Source organism: Diadema antillarum, unplaced genomic scaffold (assembly GCF_040938485.1).
Source record: "Diadema antillarum isolate AM-2024a unplaced genomic scaffold, OU_Dant_1.0 scf00000071, whole genome shotgun sequence".
Taxonomy (NCBI): Eukaryota; Metazoa; Echinodermata; class Echinoidea; order Diadematoida; family Diadematidae; genus Diadema; species Diadema antillarum.
In genome coordinates, this window is record NW_027270960.1 from 2,451,329 (window position 1) to 2,469,453 (window position 18,125).

The following is an 18,125-nucleotide window of genomic DNA, read 5'->3' on the forward strand; positions in this document are numbered from 1 at the left end:
AAGGGGTCAGAGGAGCAGACAGGCAAATCAAACAGTACTATGAGGTGATGTAAGATAAATTGTCTGCAGCCTTGATGGTAGCCTAAAACTACATCCCAATCCACGTTTTTGACAACGTGAAGTTTGTGCTTGGATTCTCGAGTATACAAGCTGACTTCTTTAGTCCCTGATTGAGTTTAATAGACATCCTTTTGAAAATACAGAAATATGTTCTTCAATTCCTGTAGAATTCCCTGTAATAGATTGCCAGTTGTGATACCAAATATTGTATCTGACTGTATTGTTGATTTTTCAAACATATGCCAAGTAAACGCCCCATCTCAGTTTACATGTGAGACCTAGAACTTGTGACACTTTGCCCATTTTTGGTGCATTCTGTCAGCTGCCAAGTGGTAGATTTGTGGGGGGACTTTGTGTGATAATATACAGACCATATCTTATGTTTTGTCTTGTTTTGTTTCATTTTGTTTTGATTTGAACCAAAAAGTAAAGTGTATTGCTGAGATTGTTGACTCACCCAAGACCTTTCAACAAAATTTGCTGCTCAATCTTTGTGCTTCCAACAAAAACAACCCTTATTTGAGTTGTCTGTGCTGGGAGACTGCAGACAGATGCACATGTATCCTATGATTTGCAAACCGAAGGACATGAGTCCAATTTTACAGTCTTCAAGATGTGTTTGAGCACAAATGAATGAAGGCATTTGGAGTGATGGCCAGTTTATTCAGCATCACAATATCCATTATTGCCGGTGTTGCTGACTTCATGTTTTTTTCTTTTTTTTTTTCAGTCAGGAAAAGGTCTTTTCAGATATTGTACAGCTATAACATGTGGACAATATTGAAAATACTGCTACATCAATGTCCTGTAGAACCCATATTATGTACACTTTTCTTCTCTGTTTATTGTTGTTGTGGAATTTCTAGGAAATAATTTGAAATCAACATCAAAATGATGTACACATCACAACAGACAATGTACAAAGAAAAAAACATTGATTACTGATGGACGGATGGACAACCCATTAAAAACATATTGCCTCCAGCGACACTTCGTTTAGGGGCATAAAAAATCCATAGAGCACAAAGTTTAATTTCCCATGGGATCATTATCGCACATTTCAGTTGGTGTAGGTCATGTGACCCAGGTGTGGCATGTTCATGTAATTAAATGAAGGTCTGAAGGAGTGAGCATGGGCACTGATCATTTGCAGTTGAGAAATGCTGGTTGTTTAATAGTCACATGCTCAGTGACAGAATGCTGACAGGTAAAATTTGTGAGTTATTTCCAAGGTATTACTGCTCCAGAAATTTAATCCTCTCATGTGATCAATCTTCATTTGTGATGTCATAGAGGAAGATGAAGTGTCCTCCACAAGTACTTAATAGTTTTCATACCAATTTATTGTCATAATCTCTCAATTAAAAAAAAAAAAAACATCAGACATATCAAATATCAATTGATGCATCATATGCAGGTCGGATGCACAATAAAGTAGTCCTGAAATATATAGTAATTATTAATATACAGTCAAACCTGTCTTAGTGACCACCTGTTTCTAGCGCCCGCCTGCCATATACAACCACTGAAAATAACTCCTTCCAATAGAAAAACAAAAATATGTGAAAGAACCTGTATGTAGTGGCCACCTGCCTATAATGGCTACTTTTTCATCTCCCTTGGTCGGCCGCTATAGACAGGTTTGACTGTATTAGCCAGGGAGGTGGGCCCACCTTCCTGGTATAGCGAGGATACAAGATACTTTATTGTCTGTTAAAATGAATACAGAATACTGGCATAACAAAGAAGAAGAGGAAGAAGAAAAAACATACATTGTACATATGATTATAATATAATCAGAATTCACTCAGTCTTTGAAAGTTTGGATCTGAAGTGAAAATGTTTGGGGAAAAAAATATGATAGAACCTACATAAAAGCAAGCTTGTTATGGGTAGGTCCCGGTATAGATTTGAGTGCAGAGAACAAGATAAGGAGCACAGAAATTTGTTAATTTACTTCTGCAATTTGACAGATTAACTCAAGTAATCAAATTAACAGAGTTTGCTTTAATTGCATTTCGGAGGAGAAGGGGAAGGGGGGGGGATGGTGGCCTCTCTCTGACCTGTGCTTCCTCGATGATGATAGAAAGTCATGATAGAAAGTAATGGCAGAACTCATGATGGTAATGATTAAAGTTACAACTAGAAGAGCAGTCAGAGAGCGCGGACCCTCTGCCAAGCAGCTTATAGCCATCCATACGAGCATGCTGAAAATCACCCTTATTTTCCTATGACAAAGATTTCAAAGACGCCTTACTGTTTTGTTTAAGACTAGTCTACTTCATCAGCAGCAGAATCCCTCCATAAGCGAGCTGCCTGCTGTGCCTGGAGTGTACACTTGCGTGCACATGCACACCTCAAATGTGCACAGCTTGAACTCCCTCCTCTGTTGGTCCTATTTGCTTATGATAATCCTTCATCAAATCAAATAAAAAACAATCCTTGATCCAGATATATTGAGATCACTACCCAAATTTAATCATCTGTTCTTCGTGTCATTGTAATCTTTTCCTGCAAGTTTCATCCAAATCTGTTCTCAACTTTTTGAGTTATTTTGCAAACAGACAGACAAACAAACATACAAGCTAACGCCCACAAAAACGTAACCTCCTTTGTGGAGGTAATAAAAGATTCATGTGATGACACATGGCAATGATATTTATGTTATGATGATAGTAAAAGTGATGACAATATTATCATGATCAAACATAATGCTGTATCCATGTGACTCTCTCCAGCTTCATTCTTGTATCAGAAAGTAAGAAGAAACCAAAGAAGTATTTTTATTCATATGTTTCTCTATTTTTTTTTTTCATTCACAGAGCCAAGAGGTCATGGTTGGTATCATCGGGCTGACTCTGGTGATAACTGGAATGGCTGGTTCGGTAGTCACAGGCTTCTGGCTGGACAGGACCAGGTCCTACAGGTCAGTTCCCAACACTATGTATTATTGGACAAAACACACACACACACACAAAACTAACATTCCAACCATTATTCTTTATTACAAAAGATTCTTGAGTGTCATGGGGTTAGTTTTTCATCTCGTTTTAAAAAACTCTCAGGTGTTTTTATGGTAAGATTTCATAGACAATGGTAGATATTGGGAAACACCATTCTGTAATCATGGAAACTGTTGTTACATTTGCAAAAGGGATTATGTACGACCTTTTAGTTGACATCACATTTATAGAATATGTGTACATGATGATTAGTGCCGTCACTCTGTCTCTCCATGGTAGGGGTACGACGCTGGGAGTGTACATCTTGTCTCTCCTTGGCATGGCCTGCTTCACCTTCACTCTCAAGCTGGGAGAGATCTGGGTCGTCTTCGGTGTCACCGCGTTCCTTGGGTGAGTAAAAGGCTGTCACCGAGACCCATCCAAGTCCTGGAAGGGACTTTTTTTTTTTTTGCACAAATTCTCCTTGTATTATCTTGTATTTGGGAAAGATTAAAAATGGGACTGGTTAAAATCAGTAAAGGGCATATATCACTGGAATAGATGTCGCCACGACTGCTGCGACTCATGTGACTCAAAACATTAAAAAAAAAGATTGTTTGTGCTTGCACCAAAAAGACAAATCTTTAGCAATGTCAAGAGTTGTCTCCCAACAAGGTGACAACTTATTCACCCAGAGGTCTTTGAGACGTCTCCACATTGTTGCTGGTAGGTAGCCATGGTTCTCAGCAAGGTCGCAGAGACGCGTTGGAGGCTTCATAGACAAAATTAGCCTCTGTGACTTGGCAGCAACTACAATGTAAAGAAGACATCACAGAGATGTCTCAGACCACAGCTGGAGACTGGAAAAAGTATCCCCAAAAATCAAACATGTTTGATTCTCTAGCGACTCCCTGGAAACATTGCTGAGACATGACCAGCAAGACTCTAATCGCCGCCAAGTTGTCGCCAGATTGTCATGTAGTCTCCGAGCCACTAAGATATCAACTGAAGTCTGCACAATATCAGAAAATAGAAATATAAAAAGTTGTCTCTTTGAGACAGAAACGTAAAATTTGTCTTCTACATTTTTTTTTTTGCCAATTCATAGACCACTTTTGAATTTAGTAATCAGAGGCTTTTGTTAACCATGCTTTCAAATTACAGTTGGTTTGTTTTTTTTAACCAAAATAGGACTCACAGAAAGAGAAATTTTAACTTATACCTTATGAAATACTAACAATGAATACTGAATATTTGAACAAAATGACACAGTGTCAAACCTCAGATATATGGTTCCTTGGACCTGATGAGTTAATGAAGTTACCCGTAAAAGGACGGTATAATTTTGGTTGAGAAGGGGCTTGACGTTTCCAACTCTTTTGTGAGATAATGAGAAGCCCCTTATGAAATATTCAGGAGCACACAATCCTAAGAGGAATTCGGTTTTGAAATGGCCGAGATATCAAAGAAACAAAGAGATCCTAATAAAAGTTGGGACCCGCCTTTTATTAGGACCACTTTGTTATACTTTGTTTTTGGATATCTCAGCCATTTGAAAACCAATTTTCATCAAATAAACTTTGAATTCCTTGTGGATTTGTATGCTCATTAATATTTCATAAGCGGTTTCTAATTATCTCGCAAATAGTTAAGGTCTGAATCCCCCATCTCAACCAAAAATAAACCGTCCCTTTAAGGGGTACACTGTTCAATGAGAGGGAATTTATAAATCAATCTAAGCAGTGTGTTGCGTGTTTTATGAGCCAATATTCTAGTCCATGCATGCTGTGACAGTGTAAAAGGTAAATTTTGCATTATCTCAGCTGCATCTGTAAGGCATCTATTGCCCACGCGCAGAGGGACAAATTGCCTGCAAACACGACATGCCTACCAGATTCAGAACTGAACCCAAATATGCTGGGGCAGGCATGTGTTGGGAATATCCATAATTTCCTCCGCCAAGGGGGTTATGGTTTTTTTTACTGGTATTGGTTTGTCTGTCTGTCTGTCTGTCGGCCTGTTTGTTTATTTGTCTGACAAGCAAAGTGGCTAAAAAAATATTTAAAAAAAGATAGTGCAAATGGATTTGGATGAAATTTATAGGAAAAGTGGATAATGACCCAAGGAACGAATGATAGAATTGTGGTAGTGAATGGAATCACTGTCTGGATCATGGAATTTGTTTGAATTTTTGAAAGATTTTTTTTTTTTATCATTGGCAAATAGGGCCCACAAACAAGGGAATTCAATCTGTGTGTATTTTGAGGTGTGCGTGCATGCGCTGAGCGGGAAGCAAAGGTAAAGGCACTAGAAAAGATTCTTTCATTGGGAAAAGGGGTATTTTTCAACATAATTGTGTACGTATGTAAATGGGTGGAAATTAGCTGCTTGGTGGAGGTCTGCACCCTCCAAGTGCTTTTCTAGTTCAGATTATAACTTACCTTTCAGTGAAGTATGAGACGAAGATGTTGTATGAGTGACTGACTTCGCATTTATCTTTATTTTATGATGATATGAGCTGTCAGTCGCAGATTTGCTAAATAAATGTGTCTTCTCGCACTGTAAAAGTGGAAATTTTCATGCATTTCGTGCCACATGAATTTTGCGTGCTATTTGTAATATTGTTCTGTGTCTTTGATTACACAAAGTTAGAGACATGTGCAAAATTCATCTCGCCCAACAGAAAATGAAAATTAATCATGCAAAAATTTTGTCATTTACCGTGTTTGATACCAATTGGATGGATACATCTGAAGACTACTTTTTGTTCTAGTTTTGTCATGTATGTTCTGTGTCAGAATGCAAAAATATGATTGTCAAGGGAATGTTCTATATAAAAATTTTGTTTGTTTGCTTTTGTTTTTTTAAATCAAAATTCTGGCTGCCGTTGGAAAACACTGGTGAATTGTAGATGTGTTTGGCTCATGAAAATGCATCTTGTAACTCTTTTAACCTTTGAAGATGATAGGGAAAAGTTCCACCACAGCAGCTGCGGTCCAAAGACCGTTTTTTCCCCGATCACGCACCTTGTCACTGGTTGATCTTTGGAGAGTCTTCTGCTTCACAGTCAAGAGACTCGTACGAACGAGCCGTTCTTGCAGCATTGTGCAGAATGTTCCGCCCATTACAGCCAACAACTTCCTTCCTTGACACACTCTATTTCCCAGGATTTACTTCAGGCTAAGCAATGTAGTCGTGTGTGTGTGTGTGTGGGGGGGGGGGGGAACATCCATGACCATGTCTGCATTTCGTTCAAGAAATCCTTGTTTTCCTGTTGTATGAATGGGGAGATAAGGTTTCCATTGCTTTGCAGGCAATGATGGGATTTAAGCATGCAACAGGCCAGACTCAATACACCCGCAACGCTCAATGAACAAAAAACTTGAGAACATGTCAAACTGTCATGATGATTATAATGTAGGATTTCACATTCAGAATACAGCATTCAATACCCCCCCCCCCCAGTATGATTATGATATACCAAGAAGTCCACTTAATTTGCAATGTAATAGTAAGTAGCTTGTGAAATTATTCAATCTTTTTTCTGAAAATATTTATGCCAGTCTGAGATTCATCTTTTTACTGCATCCTAGTGAAATCTAAGATGACAAAGGGAATTTGGTTAAACCTGTTTGGTAGAGTGATTAGTTTGATCCAGTCTTTAGTCAGAAGTGTAGACGAAGGAGAGATTTTTAGAAAAAAAAAATTGTGAATTTCCTCTTCAGAACCCCTTGGTAGCCACTACTTGGTCACCATGACAACGCGGCATCAACTCCGGCCATGGTGTTGTATTGCAGACAGGCCATAATCTCACAATGCTTGACTGCCTCTTACAATCAGGGGAAGCATCATATTTCCTTTGCACGGAGTCTAAGTCTCAGGGAGTCTAAAGTCTGTAGGCCGAGTTGTGAGCTATCTGTGCCAGGCTCTTTGGCAAGCCCACACTATCCAAAAGACTCTCTGCTGTTAAGTTGTCCTGTCACCCTTGTATGGATGCCAGAATATTGATTCAAGTTTCCTCTGCAATGTGTTTTAAAACAGATGACATGGTCCCGTGTTACTACGGTCAAGCTTGCTCAAAGTCAAATCTATTTGGACTGGAGAAATAGCTTTAACTTTGAAAAAATTTGACATATGATGGATTAAAATCAATATAGAATATGAAGACAAGAGGACTTGAAAAGACCTTCACCCTTAATAGGTGATTATTTGACGTATGCAAGGTTGACTTTAGATAACCAAAGTTGACTGTAGTAGTCAGAAGATTTAGCTAACTGGCCATATTTAGTTAAGGGCCTATCTCACTGGACTTTGCCATGACTTGTGCAACTCTAGAGACCAGAAATGACCTGCCCTCTCACCAAGAAGGCAACTCCAGGGCGATGTCCAAGACATCTCCAAAGAATGTGACAACATATTCACTCGGAAGTCGTGGAGACATCGCTGCTATGTTGCTGTGGCGTTTCTGAGATGTCTTTCTAATCCCCCCCCCCCCCTCCCCCAGCTAAATACTGATTAGTGATAAAGTTAGAGCAAAGATTAGGGTTAGGATTAGGTTCAGGGTATAAAGTTTGGGTTAGGGCTAGGATTAGGTTCAGGATTAGGATTAGTGTTAGGGTCAGGGGAAGGGTCCGGGGGTAATTGCCCTAGACCCCGCAAAAATGTCAAATGTTCAAGAGAGCCAAAAAAAACCCACACAAACAAACAAACAAAACATGGCAGCCAAAGCTCTTCAACAAATGGAATCGCCTTTCCTTTGACATACCATGGTGGCCTTAATTTTGGGGTAAGACAGCTAGCATTTGGGCAGGACATCACTTAACTAATTATTTGACAATAAATGTTAAAAAAAGTGATTTTCACCAAAATTTAAGATACAAGGTCATGTCATCTGAGCGACTATATGCTCCAAAAATGATAATCCAGGCAATATTATACAAATGATGCACAGGATAGAGTGCGTTAGTTAAGATGTAGCGCACTCGAGGGTATTTACAATTGTGAAACATGCACGAGGCGAAGCCGAGTGCATGTTGCACTACATTGTAAATACCTGAGAGTGAGCTGCATCTCCACTAACGCCACGAAATAATCCTGTGCATCATTTGTTTTATAAAATGGGTCGAAAACTAACAGCATTTTTCACGTACCTTTGTAAGATGTCCGAAGATGTTCGTCCCAAACATTTACGCACGTCGCACTTGGAAATCCCGCACATATAAGTACTGTACGTATAAGAGTATACGTACGCCACACATGTTATGCACACAAGAAAGGCCGGCCGGCAGCCCGAACTAGAAGTTGTTTACAGGATTGACAGCGTGTATAGCAGCGCGCGACGCACTTGTAACAACTGATTGAGTGCGCACTGCTAGTGTAAACATTGTGACATCAGGCCGTGGATGTTAGTGAGAAATTAATACAGGCACACGTGACTCATTTCAGCGCTTCCAATTGGCTACATTCTTGAACCCATTTTATAAAGATATTTGTTTCATGGTGCAATTGTATCTCAGTAGTAGGAACAGATGATGTGAACAGTACTTGACCCATTTCCTTATGCCTCTGATGAATAGTGCTACTTGGTGTAATTGAATTGTCATTTTGAGGCCAATATATACAAATATATATTATATATTGTCAGGATGAAACAATTTGTCGATGAGAAAGGGCACAATGCCGCCAATTAAACTCTGTCGAGTTTGTAGTGTGGTGTATTTACATGCCCCTTTCCCTTAATTTGTCTTGACTGCAGATTCTTCATGACAGGATATCTTCCACTTGGATTTGAGTTTGCTGCTGAGCTGACATTTCCTGAACCAGAGGGCACTTCATCTGGCCTGCTGAACGCTTCAGCTCAGGTACAGATTACAACAAATCATGCTTAATCTTCTCCTCTATATGTTACTAGATTGATAAGTCCGTCCTGATGATAAGTACTGAGATGATTAGTGCTGAGATTAGATGTGATAAGTATTGGTAATCAACTTTGATTGTGATAATGCTCAATGAGTAATTTGTAAGTTCTGGACTAGTGCTAGCAATGTTGTCCTATCCCCAACAACTGTGTTGAATCAAGCTCCAGCATTGGTAGTCAGATAGAGTATTGCTCATCGACACCGATGTTATCTTCACAACACCTGATGGTTTTGTTGTCTTTTGGAGAATGTTGCGTTTTTGTTAAAGTATGATATTCCTGTTGGAAACCTTCCATTTTCGAATTACAAGCAATTGCATTGCAGACTCTGGGTTTGAAGGCAAACATAATTATACTGTTGACTGAAAGTATGAAATGTCATGAAATGGTATTACTTTTAATAAGGACCAAGTGCTGATAATACGTCGCTTTATTGCACTGTAAGATATACACTGCAATTTTGATACTAAAGACTGTTGACTCAAGGCAGCGATAGAGGAGAATTTATAACTGTAATTGATTATCAGCTGGGAGCCATATTTGTGCACTTTTACCTGTGTTCAATGTCATTCCTTTCTTTGTCTGAGTAGTACATTCTTGTTTGCTCACTGCACACCAGGTGTGTGTATATATTTGATATTGCCTCAGAAATGAGGTCATTTGGAGAGAAACTGCATTGGGATTTCCTCCCATTAAAAGAGAAATTGCTCAAATACAAACACATTTTGGTGTTGACACAGTTTATTCTTGTGTTTGATGTCCTACAAAGAGAGGTTTGTCAATATACTGACTTCTTGTCATCTTTGACACTAGTGCCCTGTGCATATTTACTTACACTTTTTGCTCATGTCCATGAGGGCATACACATTTGCCTCTTAAAACACCACATGACAGTGTCTGTATTGTTATAGAGATCTAGATCAATGTCTTCTTGGCGTGTAGTCTGCCTCCCAGACCCTCATCATTTCCTTCTTCTCCTAAGCAAATTCTTACTGCTTATTCAATAGTCTATAGAGATGTGGTGTGTTATTGATATATTCTTAAGGCTAGTTCACCCCAAATGTACACTTGGATTCAGCAAATGAAGAAATAGTAGTAGGACACACATCAGCCAAGTTCGTGGTAAATTAGACAATCCATTTAAAAGCTCTGAATTTTGAAAGGTTTGGTTAAATCATGCCTGGATTATGAGAGGCTATAAATATTTGTGATGTCACAATAATAGGAATAGACTTCACTTCCACATGTTTTCATTTTTGTAGCATATGTTAAAAAAGAGCACTTTACCTTATTCACAGGGCAGAGAAATAATGTTGCCCTTAACATTTGTTAGTAGCAAGGTGATTGAACATGTTTTAAGAAATAGAGAAATATTCATTTTGTTGCATTTTTTAATATTTTCTCTCTGTTAGTCCACTATAGTGACATCTCAAAATCTTATAGTCTTCTTGTACAGTGATATAACAGCACATGGTTAAACAGTATATATTCTTCATTGAAATGAAGAAATGGTGCACTAGTTTGCTGGCATTTGCCTCCCCATAGAGAGGATAATAGAAGAGGGGAAAAAACCTCTGACAAAATTTAAGGTTAGGTGTGATTTTTGTTCCTATATCTCTCATCAGCTTGGCTTTATATTCAGTCCTTCATACTGTTAAACCACTAACATTTGTGGCATGAGACTTTCATGAATAGGAGCCGACAGTCTTTTTTTGCGGGAAGAAATTTTTGCAAATTCCCACTAGCATTCAGTGCATTGTGCAGCCAGAAGCATTCCCGCGTATTTCACTTTTGTGAATCGTGGCTCCTTGTGAAATTTGCGAAAGTTTAATGCACGCAAACATTTATGGTCTTACGGTATATCACATGTGAAACTATGGATCTTCTCTTCCAGGTTGATAATAAGCAATATGGTACAAATGATAGATGACCGAAGTGATTTATGTGGCTCCCATTGTTGTTTTGAAGGTAGGGAGAGCAGTGATCACGAAGGAATGCAATGTGCTGGTAGCTCTTGCTCCTAGACTAGTACAATGACCTGCAAAATATCTCAATGTTAGTGCAGGCCTGGCAGGTAACTATGGTGGGGGTCACTGAACAGCTGTCAATGACGATTTATAGTCAGGAGCACTGATGAAGGATGGTTGTTAATGATTGGCCCTTGCTTTAGCACGATACACATACCACACCTCCAGGTTTGTGTGTCCACATCCCTCAAACTTCTGTGCAGGTGCACCGTACATATCACACCCAAGTTCACATGTAGGAGAATGGGTAATAATGCTCTTTCATGGAGCTGGTTTTAAACAAAATATCTGTGATTCATGGTTTGCAAACTTATGAAATTCTCATGAGAAAATAAAGTCATGGACGTTTATTGCGCAAACCGAATGAGCTAGCATCTTTAAGATAAATCTGTAATCAGTCAGCAACATATTTGTCACAATCTTCTTCTTTTTCTTCTTCCTTTTTTTTTGAGCAGTCAAATAATGCTGTATTTAGGTATTAAAAGTAAACTAAAAAAAGAACAAAAATGAAATTCTTATGACTTATGACCTACGTGCATGTGTTTTTGTTTGAATACTTGCAGACATTTGGCATTGCCTTCACCCTGATCATGGGTGTTCTCGTCAACAAAGTCAACTCACTGGTCGGGAATATCTTCTTGTGTGTCGCTCTACTAGTAGGAACAATTATCACAGGTAAGTTTAGATCTGTCTTTGCAAACGTTTGTGGATTGGAGCTGTGAGGGTGGGGAGAGGTAGGAGAAAGTTGGAGTCTCTTTGTCATTTACTTACAAATAAAGGGATATTGTGAACAGGACTTTATATTGCTATACGTATTAGTCAGTATATGGTACACCACTTTCGGTCCACCCTGTCACTGGCCACTTCACATGAATAATCAAGGCCTGACCTAGTGTAGACTTCCAATCCTATTATGTCCACTGTCATATACTGGTATTTTCTCTATTGTATTTATTCACCTCACCTAATGGTATGTGGGTATCACACTTACTTTCTTTTAGTCCTCTAACTGTTCACCTGACTGATTTTCCTGTTATTTCTTTCTTGCTCTGAATGTTGGTATAATTCTGTCTACACTTGCCCTTATGAGTATTCAGCCTGCATACTTATAAATTATGGTGAATAAACCCATGGGGCTCAAATCAGAAAACCCAGGGTAGTTGTGTTCCTGGCAGTGAACAAGTTCAGATGAGCCTCTTATACATCATTTATTATTCTGCCTGTGTAATGGAGTTGGACCCATTCTAAGCTGCCCTACACAAATAATGCACAGATGTGCATTGTTTTGATGCTACGGGGCGCTTGTTAATTGTTTTATTAGCGTATTTATCTGCTTTAGTATGCCATGTCACTTCAATGTCAGAAATTAAAAAGTGTGCAAATTTTGATTTATAAATGATTCTACCGTATACGTAGGAACTTTCTGTCTCGATTTAATACAGTGAAGTGGAATTTACCATATGTACCACTATTTACCAGTTGTACTCAACATCAGCTGACGGCAGTTTGATTTGGCATTTGCACCAAATGTATAATTTCACATATGCCTCGCATATGAAATCTTGTCTTGTGATCATGTCCCAGACTGTAATTCACACAGTATGTGCTCTAAGATCTTTACTGTGTATCGAGGGCTACATGTGCATGTTACACAAAATAAATGCACAATCACATGAGGTGCTACTGCGATTGCTATAGGTAATATGTGTTTATATTAGCATAATTTTCTACTTTGCAGCAGTTAATTTGCAGCAGTTAATTACCACCAGTATAGTCTTAATACTCCTTCTCATTTGTTTTTTGCTATATTCGTTACTAACATAATGTTCATGCCATGATGACTTAAAGATGTCCTTGTTCTTGTCGTCTAGCACAGTCCTTATACAAAAAACAAACAAACATACAAAATGATTTATGTGTACCGGTACCAATATTCCATTGTTTTAAAGTGTGTGTTTGCATGTGTGTTCCTATGTGTTTTTCTCATACGGCATTATATCCCAGTAAATGGGAAAGATGGAATGACTGAATATTATGTAATCTCATCAAGCTCTTGCTAATACATCAACTATTGTTGTTTTTTTCTTCTCTTGCTGCAGCTTTCATCAAAGCTGAACTGAGGAGACAAAATGCGGAGAAAGAAGAGGTAAGCCACCATGTGTGTTATCATATACCACAAGTACTATATAAGCTGTTATTTTCAAGAGGGTTTGATTTTCACTAATTTTGCAAATCAATGTCAGACCGGCACTCGTACAATATGGGAGAATGTCGCCATACACTAGGGTGATAGTACACTTACAATAGTCTCTGTGTCAAATGGCGAAAAACATGATCTCATGAAAATGTCTGTGACCTCATTCACGAAAATAACAGCTCATACAGTAGGTGTTTTTTTTAGGTAACCCTGAGGCTCTGTAGGTAAATGATGATCAAATGATGATTTGATGTATATCAAATATACATCATGTACAAATGTTTGGCTGAATATATGATAGTCACAGATCATGCAACCACTCCATTGAGTAGTTTGTTGAGTGTGAAGTTAGAGCACAAAAACGTGTTACATATTTATTTCATGGGTAGCATGTTTCTCAAGTGGCATTAATTGATGGTGCTAGCAATCTTATCTGAAGTTTATAGAGGTGGTGGGTTTACCTCACAAGAGAAAGTTCATTGCAATGAAATCAGTAATATCCAAGTCATGCATCAGCCTGCGGTTTGTGTGACATTAAAATGTTTGAAGAAAATCTGACAGCTGACTCGTCACTGAGTCATTGCACAAGGTTACTGAATGGGACCTGGAAAGAGCTGTGGTGGAGAATATGACAATAACATCCCTTACCTGGAAATCTTCCTTTTATTTTGACCCCCCCCCCCCCCCTACAAAAAATGAAGTGCAATATGATATTTCTTGAAGTCGTAAGAGAATCTTCTTTTGTCTTGATAGGAAATGGAAATGGATAATTTTTTTTTTTTGTATATTGGACGAGAGTGAAGAAAAAATAAGAAAGACAGTGCATAAAGAGATGTGAATTGGGCGAATTTCAAGACAACATGTTCACAACTCTTCTTGGAGCCTACTGAAGGTTATTTACAATGACTAACTGTCATTGACATGGTCATGCCTTTGTGTATGTTTATCCTGTTTTGGTTTATTTTTTTTTCCCATTGATCTGTTTTCTGCTTCTTACCTGCAACCAACCAAAATGATGCTCTGTTTCCAATGGCTAATAAAGGCATTCCTTGATAAATCCAGTCTCAAAACTAAAGTGAACTGCACTTTTTTCTTTTTTTTTTTAATAGTACAGCTCAGTCAGTTATGTTATTTAGTTATGATATTACTTGAGCCTCCACCATATGCTTTGTTCAGGAATAGGTCAGTGAATGTGTTTATAAAGAGATTAAGAGACATTCATGATTAAAATTGATTTGACTGGAACACAGTCTCATGCTTGATGCTAGAATGGAAAATGAATCAAGAAAAATATGAAGACATTTTTTGTAGTGGCTTTTGATGCAAGATTTTCGTTACTGATGATTTGCTTTCATGAGGGAATAAAAAGATGAGATAAGAAAAGTCACATGATCCAAAGGACACAAGATTTGTAGATATCTTATTTAAAAACAACAACTGGTTGTTGCCCTGATCAATTGCTGATACGGTAATATCTGATGCATATTTCGCACATCAGGACAATTCTCTCCCCCGGACAATTACCCCTGGCTAAATACTAGTTAGTAATAAGGTTAGAGTAAAGATTTGGGTTAGGGTTAGGCTTAGGATAAGAGTTTGGGTTAGGGTTAGGATTAATTTAGGATTAGGATTAGGGGTAGGGTCAGGGGAAGGATCTGGGGTACTTGTCCAGGGGATACTTGCCCTAGACCCATATTATTTTGATATCAGTGAACCCATGAATAGTCATGATTACATTTCATAATTCTACTTTCCTGACTGTCTGAGTTTTTTGTGATGGTTCCATAGTTTGAAGACCCTGGGGAGCCGGAGAAGAATCCTCTAGCTAGAGCGAGAATAAGCAGCGTGAAGTTTGAGGGAATCGACGACGACGACGACGACGAAGACGTCGAGACGGAAATGAAACAAGATGATGGTGATGATGACGCCATTGTAATTTCAGCGGGAGAAGAAGATAGACTTAATGATGCCACGGAAACAGAACAGAAGAATACACCGACATAACGCCTTGTAGTCCTCTTTTATTTTGTACTCCTGTATTTATTGCCCCCTGTGGCATTTATTTTTCTATCCCTGCGTGTAAAGTTCCAGCACACGCATGTATATTGCATACATACAGAAAGGTACTTCAAATTAATTGCTTTAAATAATTTTGCTTTGATTGCATATTCTATTCTGTAGTGAGAGAGTGGATGCATGTAAGAAAAAAAAAATTGTTATTGAAGCTATTAAAGTTGTGGCATGCTATCAGGAAATTTATGAAATTTCTGCCAGAATTGATGCACCTTGAAAAGAATGAAAGTTAATGATCAATTCGAGAGCTCAGAAGCTGTAAACTAACTAATACTTAGACTGCAGAGCACCACTTCCCATGCTTTCAATACCGACATGAGGCTATCCAATGGAATGAGCTTGGGGAGTTTGATCATTGAGATTTGTTGCAAGGTAACAAAACATGAGTCTGACATATGTGATGTTTCTGTCAATTACATGGCATACAATTTTATTGATTTTCATTAAAATGACAATTGTCCATGTCAAAATGGCCAAGTACTTTCATTTAAGTAGATATTAAAAAAAAATACATGAGACAAGAGAAAGGGATTGATGTTAATGACTAAAAAGCAGTAGTGTATACTGGATTATTTATATTATGAAGCATCTTAATATGAGTGTCCATTATATGACTTCCTTTGTGTTGACTCTCAAAATCATGTCGTGAATGTGAGGATGGAGATTGTATTCTATGACAATAGATCATATTGACAAACCATGATGAAGTACGTTCATGATGTTCGATGTGGAAGAAAGATAGAATGTTCTCAGTTGGAAAGCATGTTTGGTCTTCTGACAGGAGAGGGGTTAGTCACACAACTCATCAATCCATCAATCCATCAATATATTTCAGTGTTTGGTATGTGGTGGCAACAGCTCAAATTCACAAAGGTGGTTTAACTTAAGCTCATGGATTGCGCAAATTTGTCAACATAGATGTGCGTGACAGATTGGGTGCACCGACATGCATCCAATGATAACCATGCTCTGGTACGCATGTGTGAAAGGTAAGCCTATATTGTCGGTTGAGAATGATAAGGGTGTTAAAGTTGTCACTAAACCCATAGTGTTCAAGACTACTTACTGCCCTTCTCATTCTCAACAGACGATATCGTGTTGAAGTTCATGAAGTAAATTTAAACTGTGGGTTTTGTTCAGACTACCTTTGTGAACTTGAGCCAATGTCTCCAACATTCTTGGACCCAATACTTTGAATCGCCATGGACATTATATGCAGAGTTGCTGTACCAAAGATAATAGAGAAAATTGTGTAAAAATTGTGTGATATTATGAGAGTGTGGTGTTGCAACTGGAAATTAAAGAGAATTTCCATTTTTCATTAATTAAAACAGAGACTCAAAGTTTGAAACTTGATATTTTGATGAGATTTGTAGGAAATTTTTTGTTGGCTCCTAACACATGCTTGGCACTTGAATACCGGTACCAGATGTGCCATGCATGGGGTGTTTTTAGATGTGATGTGATGTGAAGAGAAGTGATGACATGCAGGATAATGAAAGAAAATAAAAATGACTTTATTGATATGGTGACTTGCAGTGAAAAATTATCAAGGTTAAATTTGAGAATATGTAATTGTTGATCATGTTGAAACAAATTTAATATTTAATATATAGTCAGTCAATGACAGATCATTTCTTTTGCCTTACCCATGTTTCACTTCGGAAGTTTTTTTTTTTTTCTTCTTCTTCTTCAAGTGCCATTTGTGCATGATGGGTTGCTTCATAAACAAGCTGTATGCGGAATCCTGGTATAAGTAGCGATGCTGGACTAAAGTTGTTTGCATATGTGAAGGGCAGAATTATGGCCTATGTAATATTTCTGCACAGTGGGAAATGAATTTGCAGTTAGGTCATTTACAGTGTCAGACATTTTTAATGCCTATATTCATTCATACAGAGTGAAAATTTGTCAAATAGATATGGTGTTTTGGTTCAATTTTTAGGCTTGACTCTTTGCACAAATCCAGAGTCGATGCATTTCTGTGTAGTTTGCTGTTTTAGTTGTGGATTTTTGTGCATCTTTTTGTAGAACCGTCTTACCTCATAAAATTGAAAGTGAGTGCATAATCTCTTTCTTCCATATAAGTGGTCAAAGGCACTTTGATTGTGAATTCCCATGTGTTCAGTGCCGATAAGTGAGTGAGTGTGTTAATGAGGTCAAGAAAGTTATGGATCAGATTATCGTGCTCTCTTGTTTTATTGTTAAAGCCTATGCACTTCTGTTACTAATGATGGTAATGCAGACAGATGTCGTAACCATGTGGAAGTTATATTCATTATTTTGGTGTCTGTAGTCTAGTTTATGATGTGAAAATTATGCTGTCACCGTGCATGTTTTGTGTGAAGAACGCAGTAGTTTGTGGAAGGATACACAACTGCTTGTGCGAGGAGAACCATGTCAGAATATTGACTCCACAAACAACTCATGGCCATGATATTGACTGTGTAGCTTGAGGCAAGATTAAGTCATGACAAAAACATACATCTTTTTTGCACTCATTTACCCTCCAAAGTGTGATACAAGGAATTCTACCCGTGATAATTTTCGCCATTACCTGGTCTAGCTGTGGAAGAGGGCAATATTCGGATGATGACTTGCACGCTGTCCTATTAAAAGTGTGGTATTTTGTCACACATTTAATAGTCCCCTCGAATGGCAGTCAGTATATCAATCTCCAACATAGAACATGTACAAGAAACGAAACTGTGATTTGACAAAGGTAGTAGCACTTTGTTATGTCAAAATTCATTGGAGTAGTCCCCTCATGATGATGTCCAAAACACATCTGTAAGTTTTATGCACCCAAGGAAAAGATGTGCCTAAATTGGGCTTTGAGACTTATTCCCTCATGTCAATATCTCTTATTGTTATCTTTACATGTTGTTGTTTTTTTTTCATACTAAGGT

General features: G+C 38.1%; 1 protein-coding gene across 1 annotated transcript in view; it reads left to right on the forward strand.

Annotated features, from left to right (window-relative positions):
• Window positions 1–15,261, forward strand: part of LOC139717023 (choline/ethanolamine transporter flvcr2a-like) — a 68,229-nt gene extending 52,968 nt beyond the window's left edge. Inside the window, exons 6-11 of the mRNA XM_071628539.1 lie at window positions 2,885–2,986; window positions 3,303–3,413; window positions 8,758–8,863; window positions 11,510–11,621; window positions 13,046–13,092; window positions 14,932–15,261. Of these exons, the coding sequence (XP_071484640.1) occupies window positions 2,885–2,986; window positions 3,303–3,413; window positions 8,758–8,863; window positions 11,510–11,621; window positions 13,046–13,092; window positions 14,932–15,147 (694 nt within the window). The 3' untranslated portion in view covers window positions 15,148–15,261. The remainder of the gene's footprint in view (window positions 1–2,884; window positions 2,987–3,302; window positions 3,414–8,757; window positions 8,864–11,509; window positions 11,622–13,045; window positions 13,093–14,931) is intronic.
• Window positions 15,262–18,125: the final 2,864 nt, after the last annotated feature.